Raw genomic sequence first — 23587 nt, 5'->3', positions numbered from 1 at the left:
TATCAACATTACTCTATCAGTCTCAAGCTAAATAATTTTCTGATATGGTTTGGTCTTTATTTATTAGAAAATGATAAATAAAGACAAACTTATTCTATTGACCATCTTAAACCGCTTGTATTGCTATTTATTCAAACGACCAATTATAAGCTTTTTGTTTTATTTTGGTACTCATTCTAAACACATACTTTTAAAAGAAAAACAAAAACGTCATTTTATAATGTCCAATCACGTAGCTAGGGTGTTTAAGGGTTCTTGTGTACCAATCACCAAGTCTGTTGTCTTCTTCCGGTCGACCTAACATGGCTAACTCGCTCCTTTAGCACTGGTAGCAACTTGAGAGAAAAGCCATCACGCGTTGTCAAATTCCGCAGCGCTATTGTATTTACCAGGTATTTTATTCAGTACAGTCGTTGATTGGACTGTGTGCCGTTTTACTACTACTGCGGGACGTTGGGAGTTTCACGATTGGTGAGTGCTTGTGCTCGTGCTGTTGTGACGACTTTAAAGGATGCTGTTCCGCTAGCCAGCCGGATCCAAAGCCTAGTTTGCCATAGTTCGTTCTTGATGCTAAAACCATTTAGGAACAGTTTCCCCATTTCAGCAGAAGTCAAAAACATTTGTTGACTGGCGTGAATTAATACTTCACCGTTCAACCGGTAAAGCGATATTTGTTATTAACAATTGCGTTTCAATTCAAATGTGTTCATAAACCTGACTTTGGGTGCTACAAGCGACAATTTGGACTGTTAAGCATACTTTTTTTCGTGGATGATAACAAAAGGATTTTGATAACAAGCTGGCAGCTAACCTACAGTTACGCTAACGTTAGCTCACCTAGCTGGATGACACAAAATGGGTCACTAACGGCTTTGCAAAGTTTACGGTTATATGTCGAGTTTTCCCCCCCTCGCTTATAGGTTGTTACGTAGTATTTGACATTTTAAAGTTGCTAGAGGGGCTAGCGTCGATCTTAATGTTGTTCTTGGAGTCAAGCAGGCCCCCCACCAGGTCGCTAGCTGTCGGCCCATAGTTGGTGTTAGCACCGGAGGTGGTCGCTGTCAAAACTGAACTTGATGTAAACGTTTTACTTGTAAGCCCTCACCTTTAGGCTTAATGATCATAATGCGTTAAAGTGAGTCGGGATCGTGACTGAGTGTGAGCTAACTTAGTAGTTTCTCAAACTTAAGCGTAAAGTATGTCGTTATCGGCAAGCTTTCTGTGTATTTATAAATATTTACGTTAACAATAGTGTGTGTTTCTGTGTGTCCTTTTCCTGATAGACTTGGCTTCATCACGTGACGTTCTGTTCTTAGAGGGGGCTCCACTGACCAGGGGCCTAAAGTGTAGCGATAGGTCCCTCATCTTGTTTACTGAGTCCTCTGGAGACTCCGGGGTTGTCCAGCCAAGATGTCTTCCATCTTGCCATTTACTCCTCCTGTGGTGAAGAGGCTTTTGGGCTGGAAGAAGTCAAATAACGGACCAGGTGGAGCGGGTGGGGGAGAACAGAATGGCCAGGAGGAGAAATGGTGTGAGAAAGCTGTAAAGAGTTTAGTGAAAAAGCTCAAGAAGACGGGGCAGCTGGATGAGCTGGAGAAAGCAATCACCACGCAGAACTGCAACACCAAGTGTGTCACCATCCCCAGGTATAATGTCAAGCTCGTGATGATTTGCTGCTATCATTATTAAATATGGGAATTGTGAAACACTTTTGTCTAGAAATGTTTGTTGTATCAACCTGCAACCTTCATGGCCAGTGTCATGTTCAGTGGGAACAGTGATAGGCCGGCAAAGACCATGTCGGATGTTTGTATGTCTTGAGATAACACCTTAGTTATCGCCTGAGAATTGTTCAAGACCTCAGTGTTTTCTTTGTAGAAATACAGTGGCTGCCTTGATGTGAATTAATTTCTCTTGAGTTTTAGAATCTGTGCTTACTACAAACAACCACAGCATACCAGTTTAAATCATTGCCACTTGTCACAGATATGATGTTAGTGCTTTAAGTTTTTGTGAAAGCCTCTTCATGTCATGCACATTGAATTATAATAATCTTTATTAAGTCCGATGAAGTTCAGATTAAATGTATTTCTTTTTGTGCTGTAAGAAGTTCAAGTATCACTGGCAAGACCTCACCCTACTGTATATAGTATTCGCTCTCCGCTCACCATGCGTACCACCACCTGCGCTCACCATTTCTGTAGTTCTCTTAACATGCTCATCTGTTTACAAGTGACCAGATATATTACTATTATTATTTCTCTTATACTATGGTCTATGCATGTGCAACTCCGTTTTTGGAACAGCTGTTTTACAGACGTGTGACATGTAACCCTCTGTAAACGTCGCAGGATTCATCAAGATGGAGTTCAGGCGGCTATTTAGCACACTCAAGTCAAACAATAGTTGCAAAAGCTTTAACTCTTTTAGTAAAGCAACATCTTGTAACACCAACGATGGATGGAAGCTGCTATATTTTCAAGTGCCTAAATGACGTCTCTGCGTCAAGACAAAACGTGTGCAGACCTGACCCAGCTGGCTATTCTGATGACGTTGGATCGGTTTGGGAAAATGAATATTCCACCCCTGCCAATCCAAATGATATTAAATTCAGATTTGGCCGATTTATTCCGATTGAGTTGTTTCCATGGAGCATTTTCATTTGTTTTGTACATTCAGTTTCATTCTAATCAGAAGTAAACTTGCCTAATGATCCCAATTTCATCACATTTGAAAAGTGAATTTAGGATATTTTCATGTGTTTGCTATGCCAATTATGAAGTCCCCATGTGCTATCATGTAATGTATAACACTATCTCACATTGTACAGTTTGTTTTGCTTTGTCTTTTTACTTTGCTGTTTGCAGCCAGGTCAGTTTTGCAAATGAGTATTTGTTCTCAATTGCCTTATCTGGATGAATAAGGGTTAAATAGATATGATTAGCTTTATTTTCTTTCTTTTTTTTTTAATCTCTGCTTTTTCCTTTCTTTCCCCCTTGCACAGCAATTGCTCGGAAATATGGGGACTGAGTTCACCAAATACGATAGAACAGTGGGATACATCAGGCCTTTACAGCTACTCTGACCAAACAAGGTGAACATTGTCAACACTAAACTACTGACAACGTATACAACTTTGCCATATGATAATTATTACACTAAGTGATGAAGTATCATTATCATCAGCACACAATCTGATCTCTAATTAATTTCCCTTCCTCTCCTCTTGTCTCAATCTTGTGCCTTTGTCGTCCTGCTGCATTTTGCCATCCGTTAAGATCCCTTGATGGCCGCTTGCAGGTCTCCCACAGGAAGGGGCTTCCCCATGTTATCTATTGCCGTTTATGGCGGTGGCCAGATCTTCACAGCCACCATGAACTGCGTGCTATGGAGGCCTGTGAGTATGCCTTTCACCTCAAGAAGGCTGAGGTCTGCATCAACCCCTACCATTATCAGAGGGTTGAGACCCCAGGTAAGCTGGCTTTCCATAACTCTTCTGTATCGTTTATTGACAGTGGGGTAAATTTAGCTTCTGTTTTTAAGTTCCATGACCATCTGTTGGGGTGAACGTTTGAAAAATGGAGCTCAAGAACCTTCTCAAGCTTGTACTTTTTTTTTTTTTTTTTAAACCCGAGCAAATGTTTCACGTTGGCAAGTACCTTTCTGCCAAAGTATCAGTTGATCGGTTCCAGACAGACCTAAACACTGAACAATATTTTATATTCTCAATTCGTTATTATTCACAAAATTCACAAAAAGAAAATTGTATTTCATGGAATAAGGGACATGTAATGTTTGTTTGATTTCACCCTGATTGTTTACTCGTAAAAGTATTTTGTTAAATTTGTGGATTTTTTTAATTTATTTTTTTTTACAACCAAACCACCTTAATCTTACATTTTATAATTCATCCATTATGGTTGCCTAGACCAGGGGGTCGCCAAACCGTCTGTGACCTCCTTTTAAATAACAAAGAGAAAGCCGGGACGCTACTAACATTTAGTAATGTCTATTATTGTTATTATTCGGCGGCACGGTGGGCGACTGGTTAGCACAATGTCCTCACAGTGAGACACAGCAGAGGTCGTGGGTTTGATTCCGGCTCCGGCCTTCCTGTGTGGAGTTTGCATGTTCTGCCCATGCCTGCGTGGGTTTCCTCCCACATTCCAAAAACATGCATGGCAGCTTGATTGGACACTCTAAATTGTCCCTATGTATGAGTGTGAGCGCGAATGGTTGTATGTCTCTGTGTGCCCTGCGATTGGCTGGCAACTAGTTCCGGGGTGTACCCCGCCTACTTTCCGAAGGTAGCTGGGATAGGCTCCAGCACCGCCGTGACCCTCATGAGGCGGAGCGGTACAGATAATGGATGGATGGATCGATGTTATTTTTGTTAATTTCCACTGTACATGTGAATGTGCTTATTTTGCACATAACACATGAAAAACTGTTAATACAGGAGTGTAAAGTAATTTAAATTCACCAGTGCTACGTGGAAGAAAAATCCTTTGGGAATGTGCTTTGGTGAGAATGCCATTCCTTGTATCTTTTCCAGACTCACATCACAAATCGTATAAACAATCTTGTTGCTCATGTTTGTGAAACTAAAGTCGCTTTCCCCGCTCTTTAAGGAATTAATTTTTTAATCATAATGTCATGACTGCACTCTTCTGTGTCCACTGTTGCTAGCCTAGCCTGAAAAAAAGTGGTCACTGGTTGATTATTTACCCATGAAATGTTTGTGTGCAGGTAAGTTCTTTAATTATATTTACAGGCCAGCTTGAATGTGTTGTACGCTTTTCAAGTGTCTAGTGTTGGTAACAAGTCGAGCTTCCCAATTCAATTGTTCTGCTCCAGAGGCTGTGTGTTTTGGCATGGAAGAAATAATATGGAGTTTCTTTGACATTCTTACTTTTCCCAAGAAGGAACTATTTGTAAAATTCTCGCTTCACTGGCCACATTTCTTTGGAGAATATCAACATTCAAACTTCCCTCTTGAAAATAAGGTTGTGCGCAAATCAGGCTTCCTACATGTTGAAGCACAACACCAGAAAGCTGGAGTTTTGGACTGCTCAAGGACAGCATATGTTTTTGGGCTCATGCACAGGCAGAAGAGGCATTGTACATGTTCTCCATTATCCAATGGATGCCAAATTGTGTCAAACCTATATAAATGCCATGTGACATGCCGGTGAAATTGGAGATGCTTAAAGCTGGAGACTAACTCAACTGATGAACTTTCCTATTCCCACAGTTCTGCCTCCAGTTCTTGTGCCAAGACACTCTGAAATTCTGACCGAGCTGCCACCTCTGGATGACTACACTCATTCCATACCTGAAAACACAAACTTTCCTGCAGGAATTGATCCTCCAAATAACTACATACCAGGTCAGGTTGCCGTTTTATCATTTGACTTTGTATGAAATAAATCAATTTGTAGAATACAAGCGCACAACTTGGTGAATGCCATTTCATTGTTGTGTTGTGTTCCATCGTTTGAACAGAAACGCCTCCACCTGGCTACATCAGTGAGGATGGGGAGGCCAGTGATCAACAGATGAATCAAAGCATGGATACAGGTAGCTCAGACTCAGGTTTTAAGACACCACTTGGCTTAGTTTGAATTATTTTGTATCATCTATCAGGGATGGGAAACAATAGAGGGGGCCACAATTTTTCATTATCGCTAATGGGGGATTGCATTGGACTCCCTATTCTTAACCAAATGTATGACAAAAATGGCATTTTAAATCTACACAATTTTAATCAGCTATGGCTTTATGTGTCCCTTGATGTATTTTGATGCAAATTTAAAAAATAGACATTTAATGCCTTTTTCTAACACATCAGCTTTTGGAGGGATTTATTTTTGTCAGATTTCTTTGCACAATGGGGATTTTTCCACGAGTTGCAATTTGAGATGCATGATAAGTATCAGACCAATCATTTTCAGTCAATAAACATTGATGGTGACTGAACTTAGTGACTATAATATTGAAAAAAAAAATACTGTAACACCAACTTTGTTTGCAACAAGCAGTGGCTGACAACACAGATCTGTTATTTTTTTTTTTTTTTTTATAAAACTTTTACAGAAGACAAATAACACAATAAACATTTTACATTTGTTCAACACTACTTATAGTTGTATTTATAACCTGGACTTAAAGTCAAAGGGCATCAAAATATTTGTCTCAGGCATGATTGGTTTCATGTTACTGCTATTTGTACTGGAACTCTTCATGGGTTTTTAGCATACTATTAGCGAATAAATTAACTATAGCGGTGGCATGATGGTTGACTGGTTGGCACGTCCGCCTCACAGTGCAGAGGTCAAGAGTACAAGTCCGGGCTCCGGCCTACCTGAGTGGTGTTAACATATTTCAACATTCATCAATCGAACACTCGTGCACATACAGTGCTGTGAAAAAGTACCCCCTCGCCCTTTCCTGATTTCAGCAGTTTTTTTTGTTGTTTTTTTTTCTTTTGCATATTTATCACTCACAAAGGTTTCATATCATAAAACAAATTTTAATATCACACTGGAACAGCACAGGGGTATATAAAATGCAGTTTTTAGATGATGATTTTATTTACCAAAGGGGGAATCCAATACAAAAACCTATCTGGCCCAATGTGTAAAAGTAATTGTTAAATCACCAAGAAACTGTGACTCACCTCGGTTTTGGGAAAGCTGAGTTCAATTTCAAAGGCAACAGCCAAACACCACCCTTGTTGAATCAAAAATTGCGATTACCTGACAACAGTTCATCAGGGTGTACCCTGCCTGCTGACAGAAGTCAGCTCGCCCACGACCCTTGTCAGGATAAGTGGTTCAGAAAATGGATGTATAGATGAATGAATGAAACGCATAAGCAAATTTGCGCAAAACGTGTATTCATTTTTGTAAACGCCAAGAAATCTTAAAAAACGTGTGTTCGCCACTAATTAGTGGATTTCTCCCCCCCAGTAAAAACTTTAATCAAACTTTTTTTTTTTTTTTTTGAGAGGAAATCAGTGGGTGCCTAACCAAAATTATTCTAAGATACTCTGTAGTAGATGAAACATGTTTATAACACATTGTTTATGTGAAGCCAAGTTATGTTCTTTTGCCAGGTTCTCCAGCAGAGATGTCTCCCAGCACTCTGTCACCTGTCAACCACAGCATGGGTAAGACAGCGATTCACCTTAACTGAAATTATCAGTGTGCATACATCATCTGAATGGACATTATGATAAGGATTTTACTCTCTATCTCGCAATAGACCTGCAACCGGTGACTTACTCTGAACCGGCCTTTTGGTGCTCAATTGCCTACTATGAGCTAAACCAACGTGTCGGGGAGACGTTCCATGCCTCACAGCCCTCGTTGACTGTGGATGGATTTACAGACCCTTCCAACTCTGAGCGATTTTGCTTGGGTCTGCTGTCTAATGTCAACAGGAATGCCACTGTGGAGATGACAAGAAGGCATATAGGTAACAAAATTATTATATCTTTTGACCAAGAATTTATCCTTGTTTGGGAAAACTGACTTAGCAATTTGGCTCACAATTCTGACCGTACTTTTAACCTTTTTATAGTTTATAAGAATTGTATTTTTGGTTTTGGATATTCAGGAAGAGGAGTTCGACTCTACTACATTGGTGGGGAAGTGTTTGCTGAGTGTCTGAGTGATAGTGCCATCTTTGTCCAAAGTCCAAACTGCAATCAGCGGTATGGATGGCATCCAGCAACAGTGTGTAAAATTCCACCAGGTAATCTGTCCTCTTGTCATTTCCAGAGGGTTTTAATGTGCTTTAGTTTCCACATTAGTCAAAATCCAAGACAGCAACATTTAAAGCGATGGGGCTAGCGGTAGTTTTGAACGCTTAAATAATATTCCACAAAAGCAATATTAACCAGATTGCCATGTTTCAACTAGTGGGGTTGCATAATATTCTAAAGAATTTTTTGGGCTTGACTTCCCCTCTAAAGAAAACTAGCAGTTTCATTCATATTGGTCGACTGCTTGGATCATATTTATAAATCTACTTATATCTTTTGCAAAAGGGGAAAACAAATTAATATTCATAGTATCAATGTTTACCTGGTATCAAAGGGCTGTTTAAAAAAATGTGCTATCTCTCCAATATTATATGTAATGTTTCATGTTACAAATGTGTATATAATAATGTGCTGTTTTTGACCTAATTCCCCCAGGAACTAAGTACCACTTAGTATATTTCATGTGTGTAGCTTGCTGGATTCAGGGCTTACTGTAGTTTTGAGAAGTATGTTCATTAAGGTTTTCTTTGTGATATACGTAGTGCCACTTCTTCTTCCAGACTCTAACTATGCATAATTTCCCCATTTGGCCAATGGCGCCACGCTAACTTGGCCAGGTCGTCATTGTAAATGAGAAATGGTTCTCAACAGACCTACTTGGTTAAATGGAAAGTTAGTCTAACTGTAGCAGAACAAAAAGCATCCAATTCTTTAAAGTACTCTCACTTTCTTATGGAACTAACATAAAATTACTGTAAATGCCATATTAGCGTTCTAAGTGCTCTGATTATCCAACATCTTGGAAGGAACAAAAGCACCGACGTGCAGTATCTTTCTGTTTAGACTCTTCAATAACATTACGTCAGCTGAGAATGTGTAATCGCAGTTCGTTTGACTTCAAACAAAGAAGTTATTCAGCTGTAAATAGAAACAAATGAGTCTGACCTGATGTTGTGTTTTGTATAAAAGGTGGGTTCCTCACACTACCAACAGCATCAGTATTTCCCAACCACAGGAATTTGTAGATAGATGTTAATTCTGGGAATTTTTTCCCATCTTTGTGTTTGTTATATAGTGTTCCCTCGCCACTCTACGTTTCACATTTTGCGTTTCCAATGGTTGGTGGCTTTTTCCAAAATATGCATCAAAACGAGAAAATATAGCCATATCGGCAGCCATATTGCGGAAAGGCGTGTTGTTTCAAAGAGATGAGTAGTAGCTTTCTATATACCCATGGGCACTCATACATGGCGCATATTTGGTTCCTGGCGCAAGATCGAACAATAAGAGCACAAGTGGATTTTTCCCGTTAGCTGATTGGCTGCGAAGACAGCGTCCTCCGCGCAACAGCGTAATAGAGCTTTAATTTCCCCCATAATAAAAATGTAGTAATAATAATTTTTAAAAAGTTCACCCCAATTTGCATGTTTCACCTTTTGCAAGGGGTTCTGGTCCCCATGATCCACGATAAATAAGGGATTACTGTAGATATGATGCAATGCCAGATGCATGATAGAATACTAGCGTTGTGGCAGCCAGCTAATGATGTGCCTACATGGCAGCCATGTTGGGGAGGTCAACGTTCTCATCAAATGCACATCCCAAATTAGTATTAAAAAAAAAAAAAATTTCTTTTTTTTTTTTTAAAGTATGTCTTTTGGCTCCCAGCAAATTGGGGGAGTATAAAGGAAAATCACATTTTGATTTGACCGATATTTGGGGGGCGTATTACAGACGAGGGCCAGTGGTCGACACGTCAGTGAACTTGCATAAATTTCCAGCGGCAGACCCAGAAGTCTGTCATCATTTTTTCAGGCTGCCCTCAGTCCGTCACTCAGTTTTTAACACGCTTCCTTCATCGCTAAATTGCCGCGTCATTAAAAACTTCTTGCAATAGTAACGGAAAACACTTTTTATTAATTTAGATACCATTTGGGCCACTTTACACAAAAATATGTAACTTCTTAAACTGTTAATGCTCCTCCTCCTCAAACTGCCCCTTCTCCTTGTTTTTTTGATTCGTAGCGTTTTGGAGGGTGGCCGCAAATCGCTTCCGTCGGCACTTATTCTGTCCATGTTTGAAAGTCACCATCAGGCGCTAGTCCACCACCGAAAACTGGCTGACTGACGGACAGGTGTAAATGACCAACTCTGCCCAGTGTGTGTATAATGCTTGAAAGATTATGGTACTTGTTTGTACAGCGTTGCGCGCGTGTGTGCGGTTTCTGTAGATCACAAACCAAAAATTAAAATAAACATGAGCAAAGCAGTTTCATGTAAATGACTCTATACAATGCTAATTAGCAGAGCTGGTCACTTGCCCCTCTGGCCTTTTTCATAAAAAAAGAAATCTGCCCCCTAACCACCAGAGGGTACTGGACCTGCACAAATGGAAAACAACTCGGCCTTTAACACATTTTCTGCTCTTAATATCTTGACAATTTTAATTATTTTTGGACAAATTAGGTTAAATTGATGAGAGGCTCAGATGATGAATGGATAGGTAAATAATTTCCTGCAGATCTCTCACGATACGCACTCAGTGGTTGGAAATTGCTATTTTTAGAAGTCAGTTTCTTGTCATCACTCACTAAAGAAAATTGTAAATTTATGTCAAGCACTTGTTCATTAATCCTTCCCCTGTACCTCTTCTTTACCCCACTCAGGTTGTAATTTAAAAATCTTTAACAATCAGGAATTTGCAGCTCTGCTGGCCCAGTCCGTTAACCAGGGCTTCGAAGCAGTGTATCAACTCACTAGGATGTGCACCATACGCATGAGCTTTGTCAAAGGCTGGGGAGCAGAGTACAGGTACTCATATCACTTCATACGCGAATGAATGTCAAGCGGTTAAAATGAGCACATTGAAAGAATTGCAACTGTTTTTCTACACCACAAGTTCAATTATTTTCTCTATTGTTAGTTCGATATCTCAAAACTGATGTTCTCTTCTGCTGTAGAGTTTGAATGCAGGTCTCCACATGGTGAACTGAAGTCGGATTCATTCTTCTTCATTTTTTTGTTTGTTTGTTTATTTCACAGAAGACAGACGGTCACAAGCACTCCATGCTGGATTGAGTTGCATTTGAATGGTCCTCTGCAGTGGCTAGACAAGGTGTTGACCCAGATGGGGTCCCCTTCTGCACGCTGTTCCAGTATGTCCTAAACAACAACAGAACTCCACAGTTCTCAAAAGAAAATGGTTACAAAGATCAAATCTAAACTTGAGGCCCATCGAGGAAGTCCCAACAGAATGATTTTTGTTCATTTACATAGTATTTGTGACCCTTCACCACAGACCTCAACACAACACGCACGCACACACGCACACACTCACACACGCACACACTCACACACGCACGCACGCATGCAAGCACCCCTACTAACATACAGACTTCAGTCAAGAATTTGGCACTTTGTTAGTCATCTTTGTCATGCACCTTGTTCAACTGCTTCTCCCCAAATTGTGTATTATTAGATATATTTGAGGTACAAATGATGTTCTTGTTCAGGAAGTAGGGAAAATACCAAAAATGTTGGAATATTTCTCCATTGGTGGCTTGTGTGCTGAAAGATATTTGCTCTGGGCCGCCCCTTAAGTATTGTTCTGAGCATGTTTTCATTTCTCAAAGAAATATTGCCCATGTTTTGTCGGGGTTCAGGTAGCTTAGTGAAGGTGGCCATGGAGTGTTAAGTTTTTATAAAAATGTAATGAAATCAACCTCACTGTGCGATAGACTTGAATCCCCCACCCTTATTTTTTATTTTTTTAAACACTTGTGTCGTTATAAGACATACTACTTAACTGACAAATAGGAATGTTGGTTTAAAAATCCCAAAAACCCTATACAAACGGAAAGCTCTGTATGTTCGTTAAATTCTTTGTCATTATATGGCAGTATTTGTGTCCAAAGTGAAGTTCACTTGCATCCCAACATGCAGCTTAGTTTACAAACTCGGCTTTGAGGGGTGTGCTGGGCAGGGACCAGAGAGTATCAGCTACTAGCAAGAGCTTGTTTTTTTGTCTTTATGACCGCACTCTCCGAGGAGAGGCATTTAATCGTCTCATCAGGATAAATTCAAGGTATAAATGAGTATTCATCATTGGTTTTAGCCTATATCCCAATTGTTTTGCTACTTTTTTGTATTCTCATGTATTTTTATATATAAATCTACTTAAAATGTTATGTCATTTACACTTTCTATTAAAGTAATGTTTTCAAAAACAGCTGTCAGAAAAACTGACCTGCCGGGCTTGGATTATTCTTTTATTTTGCCCAAAAGGTTCAGCTGGAATTAATTTCCATTTGCAGCGCCTTGTCTCAGTGAATCTAAAATTATTTGCAACTTGGCAATGGCCCTTCCTTCATCTCTTCACAAAGACCATAATAGTAGCCTTTTTGTGCTTTGTCAAGATATGCTGTCGGCTAGCTTTCAAAACATGGGAGAGCACTTTTCTTTCTTCCCAAATAAAAGTGCTAATGTGTCCCCTCACTGAGATCGTTAAGTGTATTGTATTTGTTCTGTCTATAAAATATAGTAATACAACACTTGTTTGCTCTTCCCTTATTGTCCATTCGTATATATGTTGCCGGTGTAAATTAAACATGTACCCTTGATGTAAATGTGTTCGCCTTGAGGCACTAGCGATTGTACTTGAAGTGTAGCTAGTGACCTTTGGATTTGGGGAAATGAACCATGTGTTAGGAGGGTCCAGTATTACATTGTTTTATCTTTGGCCTACAACATATGAATGTGAAAACATACCTTACAAAAAGTGATGTGGACCATACGTACAAACGCTTAATAGTACTGTATGTGTGTATTAAACGGTTATCTATCTGCAAAGCAGTCAAAAGAGTAGAGTAGCATTAGAGGGCGGTATTATTAGAGCTGTTTTTCCTGACCAAAAGCTTCTCAGGGGTGGGGCATATAATGCAGACCTAATAAAATACTAATAAAGGTTTTTATTCTTGACTCATGTTTACTTGTAGTCCTATGATAGCATTGCTGTTGAACAATGTACATTTTAACGAGGCCCCCCCCCACTTCGTGGTTTAGTAGAATCCACTTGCCATTCTGTAGAGCATAGCGGTGAAAGAAATGCATAGGTGCAATATATATATATATATATATATATATATATATATATATATATATATAATATCACAATTGTGCCACTATTATTTTGGTACGCAAATTTCAACCCGGCATGGTTTTCCCCTCCTAAGCCACCATAGTTTACCTCCGACGTAAATAGTCTAAGCAAGGTGTCAGTGGCGGTAACATGGCGTTTACGCTTTACTCTCTTATACAAGCTGCAATTCTCTGCGTGAATGCCGTGGCTGTGTTGCATGAAGATCGCTTTTTGAGTAGAAGTAAGTTCGGGTGAACCTATATCACATTTTTGTGCAAAAACGTAAGTGTTGTCGTCGATACATAATGTTAGCTACCTAGCTAACGTGAGGAAACAATGCTTTTTGACCCCGCGGCTTAACCGGAGTAACCAAGCATGGTTGGAAAACTTTGCTAGTAAGGAGACGTATAAAACGTTTAATGACCGAAAACTACAATCGGTCGTCACCAAAGTGCATATGGACTTTTAACTTAGTACCAGGCCGGTCCTGGTCTTCTGGGGGGCCTAAGCAATGTTTCCTTTTGGGCCCTCTAACTGATCAGCAGCACCAACCGTGCTTCTATTGATGACTAAAGCCCATCATGTCAATCTGACTGCAGCCGACTCCACAGTCGAGTGTGGCCGCATTGGAACGCTCCATTGAGTGGTGTACGAGCTGTCACGGTCCAAACAATAAGAAGTTGTGTTGTAGTTACGTTGCCCACAGTCAAAAAATTGGGGCCAATCCTCGTTCAAATAAATGTGCATGTCTACTTATTCCCACTTAAGTCCCTGTAAATAGCTTTTATGCCGTGCATCCTCACCGTGTAACAGCATTTGTCCCGCTGCTCACTTCCACATATCATCATTCTCATATTAATCAGGTGCAGAGAGGTTACAACTTTTGATATGTTGAAGTGGCCATATTCAGGGATGTCCACTTGAATTTTGGTTCCAATTGATCACAGTTTTTGGACGTTACAAGCAATGAAAGCACAATGACTTCCAATATAGTGTTTGTAATTAGTCTCTTCAATGACTCCAAACGAAACAGAGGGAGAGCAAAGGGGGCGTGGCCATAGTCCTCATTCAAAGTAGGCGTTTTTCAAGTCCTTTTTATTTCTAAATTACTCTCAAATGAATAGATAAAAAGGAAATGGTAAGTAATTTCAGTTTCCTGATCAGAAATTATACAAACTGAGCTTGTTAGTGAAAAATGGGCCATCTTGGATCTTGTACTCTTTTCATGTCACTAAATGAGGTAAATGTACATAAAATTCAAAACATTGCGGCAATTGTTATATTTTTTTTAGGTTGAAGTGTGTATAAGGAGAGATGTCCACATCAAATCTTCTCATGATTCGTGGCACTTTTCTGATGTTAAAAGATTATACAAATTTTCACTTAAGTGAACAGTTTAATGTACATTGTATATGATATTTGGACAGGATAAAGTGGCCATAAGTACAAATATCCACATTAATTTTGGTGATGATTGAGGGCAGTTTTCTGACATTAAGAGTCTAAGCTTTTTTGATTCTGAAGTTGAACATTTCTCCAGTTTAGACTGTGCCCAATGGGGTACAAGGAAAACTGTACAATAATGTACTTCAAATTTACTGTAGTAATATATCCTTTAGTGATTATTGTTAAAGAACATTTGCTTTTTAAATAGTCAGATGCAAGAATGTTACAATGTATGTGTGTAGTTGGATGGGGAGTGGACCAGGGTGTTGGAGGATTTGGTGATGAACCAGGCATCAAAGTGCAGATGATGACCCTGATTCGCTCAGTGCGTACTGTCATGAGAGGTGAGCGCCAACCACGTCCTGCTAAGAAACACTGTTCATGGTTGAATAGCAACACAAGTACATTGACTCATGTTTTTCGTGCTATCGTAGTGCCTTTGATCGCAGTGAATTCCGTGTGTATCATTTTGTTGCTGCTGTTTGGATGAAGAAAATGAATGGACAAAGCGGAACGAACCAGTTGTCACCATCCCATCTTCACAATCTCAGGAAGCTATGGACTTACAGAATATTTAATGTTGATAGGGTGCCAATGTTTGAAAATTATTAAAAAGTTGTCATACCATAAGCCTTTCCTAGAGTATTTAAACTCATATCAACCATTATGTAGTTGGGATGTCCTGATCCAATCACGTGATCGGAAATCGGGGTGATCATGTGGTTTTCACCTGAATGGGGACAGACAAAAGATGTTTTTTTAATTTTCTGAAAATTTCAGTCAAATTGAGCAGTAATAGCGGAATTTTATGTAATACATTGTTAGTTTTTTTTGTGTTTTGGGGCGGGTAGCGGTCACAGTGGCAGTAAGAGCCATAAAAACACGCACAGAAGCTCTGCCTTGCGTCCCTTGCAAGTCCCTTGCATTTCAAATTGTACCGCACATACCCATACTTCCCTGGAATGATCATAGGTGACAGCACGTATTGGCGGCTCGACATGTGTTTTACCTACTATTGATCATGAATGTGCGTGTTTTGTGCGTTAATAATGGTAACCATTGAAAAGCAACGGTCGAAAGTTTGGTTTGGACGCTGGATGGATGGATGTTACCATATTAATTTTATTTTACCATTATTGTTGATGATGATGTTCATGTTGTTTTTGACAGAAAGCACAAATGTTCTGAATATATTTCGGTATTCTTGAAGGCCTCAACATTTTATCCGTCAAGTTCTACGGACAATCATCCACCCACCCCCTCGACCCCTCCGAAAAAAAAAAAGAAATGTTCATGGTTGTGATTAAAAATGATCCGTTATTGCAACTACTCTTCTTCGCTGGTTCTTTTTCTTTTTTTGCTCGTGCTTCTATTTTTTGGGTTACTCAACCCGTGGCTGTGCTGCAGCGCCACCTTGGACTTGGCATAAATATTACAGCCAAACAGGGTCTTCTTGTGGACTCAGGCATTTTGAAGTGCTTCTGTTTTTACAGGATTTTGTTGAGGGACAAAGCTGGCTCAGTTTCCGTGAGCACAGGTCCTAAATCTGGGTTATCTGCTATAAAGCTGCCTCACTGAAATGAATAAGAGTTGTGAGAGCAACCGACAGGCTACCAATTGTCTCATGTCCAAACGTCTCAATTTCAAGCAGAAGATTACCGAGGGTAAATTATTTAGCGACGTTAACTGCATTTAACAAGGTCATAAATCAATAGTTTGTAAATGAGAGAAATCACACATGTACCTACCCAGTGGGTATCTGATCAATTGATTTATTTTTTATTGTCATTAGTGTTAAATGGACATATGATGCCCATGCACAACAACTAAGGAGATGCCGTCATTTTAGCCTGCACACGCCAATAAATAATTATGTAAATGTATTGTTTACCATTTGATAAATCAAATGCTCCAAAACTGAAGAATCCCTCAGTCTCTATTAATACTTAGCCACAAATAGGTGCCGTTGTCTCACCAGGAAATAAAACTAATTAAATGCGCCATACAGTAAGACAGTGGTTCTCAATTATTTCCTGTCACGCCTCCCCTACCAAGAAGAAAACAATTCGCGTCCCCCCACCACCATTTTTTTTTTACATTTCGTACTAATGTACATGTTCTTTGTATACTAATGTTAGATTGTCAATAAAATATCCCTTAACAAAGCTAAATTGATAAAAAAATATATTTTGAGAACGACTTTTGTGAGGATCTCGAAACTCAGTACTGTTGTGCAAATATTGATGAGATGATAAATATTTACTATACTTTTTTTTTTTTTAACTTTATTAACATGAACAAACCAAACAGTTATTAATACGTACATAATATAGAAAAGACAAAACGAGCCAGGGGGGTTTTACACTAAAATTCTATATAAATAACATAAAGCAACAGTTTTGTTTACTATACGTTTTTTTTTATATTTACAATACGTTTGACGTCGAACCTCTTCGTTGTGATGATGTCAGGCATTTCCGTGTTCCAGCCTGAGAGCATCTGCTAAATTGCTAACGTAGCCGTCGTCTTATTTTATGTTTAGATGCGTAATGGTTGCAATACAACATTTCTGTTCATAGCTGCTGGCTCTCCGTCCAAACGTGGTTCGAGTCAGACTTCTGTTAAAAGTCGAGCAGACATCAAAGCAATTCAATTAAGCAATTAGCGCGCTTAGCGCCTCCTTGCTCGCCTCCTCGTTTAGAACGCTACTTGTTTGCGGAGTTGTTTATTCGCCTTCACGTAGCTTGTTGCTTCTGCTGTGCGCGGACTTACAAATAGTTCAAATAAAGTCCGTTCTGCTGCAGCGCAAGATAGCTTGGCGCAGTGCATTTAAGTAGCGGCGAAAGAAATCACTTCCAGGTCAATGAGTGACAGGACAACGCTTTATTTTAATCAGTACTGCTTGACAGGGTGACACTTTTTTTTTTAAACCAGTACTGCGTGAACTATGGGCACAAACAGCTATCACGAGCTCAAACTCGCATTGTCTGAGATCGCCTTTTTCGGTCCCAAAACTATGCCAAAAAACATGTTCCCCAGGGTCCCACGCGCCCCCCTCAGCATCGCACCGCACCCCCCTGGGGGGCGTTCCCCACTATTTGAGAATCAGAATCAGAAATCCCTTTATTGTCATTGTACTCAAGTGTGCAATGAGATTAGAGAGCTCCCCTCTCCAGTGCAATACAACAATAATTCGATTAAATATATAAATTAGATAAATCAGAGAATAAATAGTGAGATGGAAAATAATACGAAATAGGATATATAAAAACACATTACGTCGCTGTTCTGCAAGGTAAGGGTGGCCGTGTGTGAGAGAGTTTAGAATGGCCATGGCTCTTGGAAAGAAACTGTTTCTCAGTCTATTAGTCCTTGACTTGATGCACCTGTAGCGCCTGCCAGAGGGCATCAGGTCGAACAGGTGTGAGTTTGGGTGGGTATTGTCTTTGACGATATTGAGAGCCCTGCTGAGGCACCGGGCGGTGTAGATGTCCGACAGTGAGGGGAGAGGGCATCCAATTATCCTTTGCGCTGTTTTGACCGTCCTCTGGAGCCTCACTCTGTCCGCCTCAGTGCAGCCGCTGTACCAGGTGGAGACACAGTAGGTCAGCAGGCTCTCGATGGACGAGTGGTAGAAGGCTAGCAGCAGCTTCCTGTCCAGGTTGAATTTCCTGAGGACTCTCAGGAAGTGCAGACGCTGGTGGACCTTCTTTACCACTGCTGTGGTGTTGTGTGTCCAAGAAAGGTCATCGGAGATCTGTACTCCCAGGAACTTGAACGTGTGTTCCACACACACGCCTTCTATGCAGAAGGGGGGTGGCACCGTCTTGTTCCTCACTGCAGTAAGACGACAATACTTTTTTCTACAGCTTCCAGGACATTTATTTGTATTGTGCTAAATGTTAGCATTCTATTCGTATTATTGTCATGGCTATAGTTTGTCGTCTATTTGCTATTTTTATGCTAAAAACCAATGAAGAATGTGAAAAAGAATCACACTTGTGAGATCGATCAATAAACGTTGCAGTGACTTGTTCAACGTGTGTATTATCAAATTTCGAGCTAACAAAAGAGAAATGAAAAGAATTGTATATTTTGACAGTTTGCAAAAAGCAATGAGACACTGATTCTTCAGTGATTTGGTGGATTGCCCAATATATAATGTATATTCATCTACTGTATACAAATTTATGTACCTTATACATATATACAAATGTTTATTTACATTTTTATAATAAATTTGAGACTATAGGTATGTGCGCTCTTTTTTTAAACTGTATTGCCAAGGAATCAATTGAGGACAGATCCTTAAAGGGGAAGTCAAACTATGTGCCTTCACTCTTCTAAACATGGCTTATGAGTAATATTGTGGCACCAAGGAGTGTAAATAGCATTTAAAATGCCTGTTTTGTGTCTATTTTTTTATTGTTTCATTAATTGGAAGTATGCTATTCAGCTTGATGATGTGAAATAATTTTAGTTTTGATGTGACACCGTAAGAAAGACACAAATTTAAGCTTCTTCTGCTTACAATCATAGAAGTACAAATGTCCCTTAATACATCGCGCCACAAATTAGATATCCCATTTAATATATGTGGAGACCCGCAGCTATTCCTCCGAAGCAGCGAAGTGCCAATCCGTTTTTATTGTTAAATTTGGTTATTGTGGCTATTAACAGGTGTTTTTGTAGCTAATTATGAGACCTATGCCGTTAGCCTCACGTCATATGCACGGTCGCTTTTTTTAAAAAAAATATTTATTTTGCGTGGTGGGCGGGGTTGAATGCAAGGACAGCAGCGCTTTAAAATGCCCAAGACGGAGGAAGAACAGACGGGCGCGGGGTCTGTTTGTTAGCCCTGGGTGTTTTATTTGCATTGACTTAAAAAAAATGTATTAATGCCACTTTGGCGAGGCAACTGTGACGCCACTTCCTCTTATGCACTGAAAAGAAGCCGCTGGCCGTTACGCCCTCGACTCCTGTGATTCCAACCTGATCAGTTTGTCTCAGTGCGGCTACCGTCCTTCAGCCATTTCAAGCCTCCCAACTTCTTCTCGTGTCTTCAAAACAAAAAGTCAAATCTCGGTTTCAAACATGTTAAATTAAATCTTAATTTTTAAAAAATGAGAAACGTTCAGAATTATATTTTGGCCTCGCTATCAGTATGCTCTATATATTTCATGTATATGCACATCTACTGGTCTCATAAATTATTGAAAGTAAATGCACTGCACAGCGAGAGACTTCCAAAGATATCCTATCTGTTTCTAAAATATTTGACCAAAGCTCTGACGTGGAGAAAGGGCTACTTGTACAAGTCTCCCAGAAAGAAAAGCGACGTACTTTACGCCGTTTCCAACTGCAGGTGAGATTAAATATCCTCTCTTTTTGCACAATGTTTCCAACAGCGTGAGACAGTTGACTGCTTTTCAGAATGGACGCGGTGCTTTTGAGGTGGTTTTGTAGTGCTGCAGGATATGGCTGGGACTATCCGGACAGTGAATACAGAGACATTCCTCTGTGTTTCCCTGAGTTTCTTTGCTCCAGTCTCCTGCTTATGGCCATTACTGATCACAACTTCCGGCTAAGCCCTGTTGGTAAGTCCACACTCAGCCCTTGTGTACTTTTTTTTAGTCTGAATACATGTTGCCAAACCTTTTGAGCATTTTCTCACTTTCTTTCTTATCCTTAAGGTCCAAGTACTATTATACTCTTTGTTGTCACTAATAGGAATTGAGCATACAACGCTGCTAAAAATAAAAATAAAATAAACAACATAAACCAGCGTGGCTGTTTATTGTTTTGTGTGCTGTTCTTGTTGGTTTCACCAGCTACTAGCAGGGCAGCTGCAGCAAAAGCACAACACAAACATCCACACGGAGCCATCGGTCACTGGGAAACCTGTTCTACCAAGTGAGCCACCTCCAGCCGGCACGACCAACATGCTGTTGTTACCCTGCTGGTAGCTGGCGACATCAGCAAGACTCCAGCTGGCCGCCAGCTATTGCTAGCTCCTGGTAGGGCTCCAACATCATTCTGGCCTCTGCTGGACGGCTGTTGTTGGAGTTGGGTCACCGTGGAAATGAGAAGTAGTTAGTAAATCAACCTTTAAAAGCCAAACTTACTCCAATGCGTGTTCATTATTTTTGTGCTCAAGAAGCAAAGGGTCAAATAAAGATTCAACAACTGATTAGAGTTCTGATATTTAGTTTCTTAAATTTCTGGAGTTCAGGAAATAGTACAAAGACAGATATCTGGGCGGCTTTTTCTTAATCTCACGAGAAACTGCACTCGGGCGAGCACAGTCGAAAAATGCGCACCATCTTTCAGCCCAGGTTCAGTTTTTATAGGAGTTTTTTATGTCAAGGGTAATGTAGGTTGAATCGGTCGTCCTCGCTCCTTCCCACGGCACGGGTCCACGTCCAAGGGAAGGTTTTCCCCAGGTTAGTCATCGTCTGGATAGTTGATGATGGTCGATTCCCGTCTGGTCCCGTAGACTGGCACGCCAAGGCTGGCCTTCTCCGGCGGGCCGTCTCTCCGCTGGCATTCTTCTGTAATCTTGTTGGTGTGCATGTGTGCGTGTGTATGTGCAAGTGTATGTGCAGGTGGATGTATCCGTGTCTGTGTGCACGCGCGTGTATGTGCAGGTGTATGCATATGTCTGTGTGTGTGTATGCGTATGTGCATGTGCTCCGATCTCCAATTGTTATGTCTTTCGGAATGTGTTTTTCTTTTGATAGCGTCTGTGTGAGTCCTCCAGTGCCCAATTTGGTATGTTTGCATCGCTACAGCCAATGTGGAGAATGTGCTTCGTCATATTTGTCCATGAAGTGATGTGAGTGTGAGGGCAGCTCATGGAAATGCTATGTGCGCAAATCTATTCTCACTACTGAGATTTTCAATAAAGTTCACACATTAAACTAAGTACTATAAATTTAGCATATGAGAATAATATAATAAATCAGTAAACATCAGGCCTACAATCCCAGTCATTCTTGTGACCCGTGCTTCTAGTTTCATTTGATAAATGCATCTTGTTTCATCAATGTTTAAAATATTCAGTAAATATGAACCTGCTAACTTTAATTAGCGACATTCTGTCCCGCATGTGTTTAAAATAATACCAGTAATCGTAATAGAATCCCTCACTGTGGCACAGTTCATAGTCATTACGGGTGTGGTCGTGGCAAATGGGTTGTTAATAGTACATTGAAGGTATTTGTTGTTTCACTCAAACAACTTTTCATACATGTTGACATTATTACAGGGTATCGATATACTTAATGAATGACCTTTGCAGGTCTGGTTTCTGTGCGCCAGAGCATCAAGACGCATCAGCCAGTTGATGAGTTGAAGAAAGGTCCCTTCACGTTGCAAGTCGAAGTCCTCGTGTACCGAACTGTGGATGTCGGTGTGGAGGTGGATGTCTTGCTGTCTGCCACTTCCTGTTCCAAGAGTCTCGTGTGGGAGAGCATCCTAACACTGCTGTCCAAGAACAAGTGCCATCCAGCCAACAATGAACATGAGAGTGAGTATCACTGTTATTACATGATTGTCCACCAACTAGTTGGGATGTCACAGATCTCGTTCAACAGAGTAATTTTTCTAGTATTAAAACTCAATGAAAAAAAATTGTCACCACTGTAAATTCTCTTTAGACTGATGTACATGATAGGACACTGAATCACAGTAACCTGCTGAACTGAGCAGAATCCTTTTGTACGCAATTTTGTGTTGGCAGGTCAAAAGTTGGAAGCTGTGCACCCGAACATGAGACAAGTGGATATCAAAGTTCCATTGAGTGCTGGCCCACCATGTGCCTGGTCCTTCTTGGACTATTGGTTCCTCTTTCAGCCAGCCAGTCTGTTTGGTTTCAAGTTGCGACCCGTCTCAAGTCTGTGGATGTTGTCTGTCTGCCTGGCTGAAATAGAGAAGCACAATGGTAATTAATGATCATTGAGTTTGTGGTTAAATTCTAAGTGTTCAATAATCTGAAGATACATTGTTAAATTGTCATAACGGCTTTGTAACAAGTAAGACAAATAAATAAAATTGTATTGTATTGTATTACTTTTTTCCCCCTTGTATCACCAGGAGTTGGAGTCGTCACATCTCCGCTGAACATCATGGCCCATTTTAAGGAACGTTTGATGGCACCAAGCAAAGTGACCCTTTCATTTTGGGGATGTCGGTGTCCTACCCAAGACTTCTGCTTCCAAATGCAGCAACATGGAGGCAGCAATGTTCATTTATCAGGAGAGATATCTAGGACTTGACTCAACCACGAAGTAGTCAATCAGTATCCCAAAATATGCCTTAGCACTTTAACTCTCTCCTACTTAATGTAGTAAGTATCTTCATGGCAATACCTGACAGTGTCAGTTAACTGAGCTTCATCATTTTTATATCCGGCCTCATATTGAAACTTATGAGGTATGTGTCACAATGTTGTGACCAGTGAGAGAATGCTGTTTTTGTTTTTGGTAAGTAATAAGTGTTGCAAGTCAATGTGTGCATGTTCAAGCAACAACACTTGACCAGATACTACACTGTGCATTTCACCATACACTGGAATGTAGGGCTCGTTCCATGTTTGATGGAAGGCATTTCAATATTTGATCCCTCTCATAATGCTGTTTGCATTTTTCATGGATGTAAGAGACGCTCTCCCTTTATTATTTATTGAAACACCATCACTATGTAGAACAGAAATAAATGGGTTTTCATGCTTCCCTTCACCGGTCCATTTCCTGAAATTATTGTTTATTTCCCCAATGAGGGTCCTCTCTTACAGGAGCCAGATGAAGGAGGGATTCACTCGGGCAGGGTGGTAAGGACATTTGCAAACTGACAGCAAGAGATTAGAACAGTCAGTAATTTACAGAACAGTTTGAAAGGACAGGTTAATCATAACCAGTCAGAAATGCTGCAGTCACTATTACTGGATTCAACAGAGGTGGTCATGAGGCAAATTACAGAACAGAAAAGTGCTCCAAGGGTTAGTTTTACACTCTACACCAGGGGTGTCAAACTCATTTTTGTGGACGGGCCACATTGTAGTCATGGTTTCCCTCAGAGGGCCATTATGTAAAAAAATAATTTTAATCCAATTTAGCGATGCCATTGATTAAGATAATCCAAACACGAAGACGGCGGGAGCAGAGTACTTAAAAGTATGTGCACATGCGATGCCTCAACCAAGCAAAAAGCCATTGAAAACATCACAAACGCAAACA

General features: G+C 40.2%; 3 protein-coding genes across 3 annotated transcripts; all 3 read left to right on the top strand.

Annotated features, from left to right (window-relative positions):
• Nucleotides 1-12316, top strand: LOC148344748 (SMAD family member 2). The gene is made up of 11 exons (XM_088302328.1): nt 1-471; nt 1284-1646; nt 3005-3094; nt 3279-3472; nt 5255-5389; nt 5506-5580; nt 7118-7171; nt 7267-7479; nt 7621-7758; nt 10435-10579; nt 10811-12316. Exons 2-11 carry the CDS (start codon nt 1411-1413, stop codon nt 10932-10934), a joined length of 1404 nt encoding a protein of 467 aa, XP_088158454.1. The 5' UTR covers nt 1-471; nt 1284-1410; the 3' UTR covers nt 10935-12316.
• Nucleotides 12317-12977: 661 nt separating this feature from the next.
• On the top strand, nt 12978-14981 carry LOC148344747 (immediate early response 3-interacting protein 1). The gene is made up of 3 exons (XM_088302303.1): nt 12978-13146; nt 14594-14695; nt 14786-14981. Exons 1-3 carry the CDS (start codon nt 13056-13058, stop codon nt 14839-14841), a joined length of 249 nt encoding a protein of 82 aa, XP_088158429.1. The 5' UTR covers nt 12978-13055; the 3' UTR covers nt 14842-14981.
• An 848-nt stretch (nt 14982-15829) lies between these two features.
• Nucleotides 15830-23089, top strand: LOC148344746 (uncharacterized). Its single transcript, XM_088302294.1, has 5 exons — nt 15830-19716; nt 19785-19948; nt 21652-21879; nt 22093-22293; nt 22446-23089. The coding sequence occupies exons 1-5, from the start codon at nt 19475-19477 to the stop codon at nt 22625-22627; spliced, it is 1017 nt and encodes a 338-aa protein (XP_088158420.1). The 5' UTR covers nt 15830-19474; the 3' UTR covers nt 22628-23089.
• Nucleotides 23090-23587: the final 498 nt, after the last annotated feature.

This window comes from Idiotropiscis lumnitzeri, chromosome 1 (assembly GCF_059441095.1).
Source record: "Idiotropiscis lumnitzeri isolate Australia: NSW breed Sydney's pygmy pipehorse chromosome 1, RoL_Ilum_1.0, whole genome shotgun sequence".
NCBI classification, from domain to species: Eukaryota; Metazoa; Chordata; class Actinopteri; order Syngnathiformes; family Syngnathidae; genus Idiotropiscis; species Idiotropiscis lumnitzeri.
This window is presented reverse-complemented; position numbering and strand designations above follow the sequence as displayed.

Bases quoted from the DNA above. Each gene is read 5' to 3' on its own strand.
- LOC148344746 (XM_088302294.1), top strand. From the start codon at position 19,475: ATGAGAAACGTTCAGAATTATATTTTGGCCTCGCTATCAGTATGCTCT. The intron at 19,717-19,784 runs GTGAGATTAAAT...ACTGCTTTTCAG, and splicing joins TACGCCGTTTCCAACTGCAG to AATGGACGCGGTGCTTTTGA. The intron at 21,880-22,092 runs GTGAGTATCACT...TTGTGTTGGCAG, and splicing joins AGCCAACAATGAACATGAGA to GTCAAAAGTTGGAAGCTGTG.
- LOC148344747 (XM_088302303.1), top strand. From the start codon at position 13,056: ATGGCGTTTACGCTTTACTCTCTTATACAAGCTGCAATTCTCTGCGTG. The intron at 13,147-14,593 runs GTAAGTTCGGGT...GTATGTGTGTAG, and splicing joins AGATCGCTTTTTGAGTAGAA to TTGGATGGGGAGTGGACCAG. The intron at 14,696-14,785 runs GTGAGCGCCAAC...GTGCTATCGTAG, and splicing joins AGTGCGTACTGTCATGAGAG to TGCCTTTGATCGCAGTGAAT.
- LOC148344748 (XM_088302328.1), top strand. From the start codon at position 1,411: ATGTCTTCCATCTTGCCATTTACTCCTCCTGTGGTGAAGAGGCTTTTG. The intron at 7,480-7,620 runs GTAACAAAATTA...TTGGATATTCAG, and splicing joins GATGACAAGAAGGCATATAG to GAAGAGGAGTTCGACTCTAC. The intron at 10,580-10,810 runs GTACTCATATCA...TTTATTTCACAG, and splicing joins GGCTGGGGAGCAGAGTACAG to AAGACAGACGGTCACAAGCA.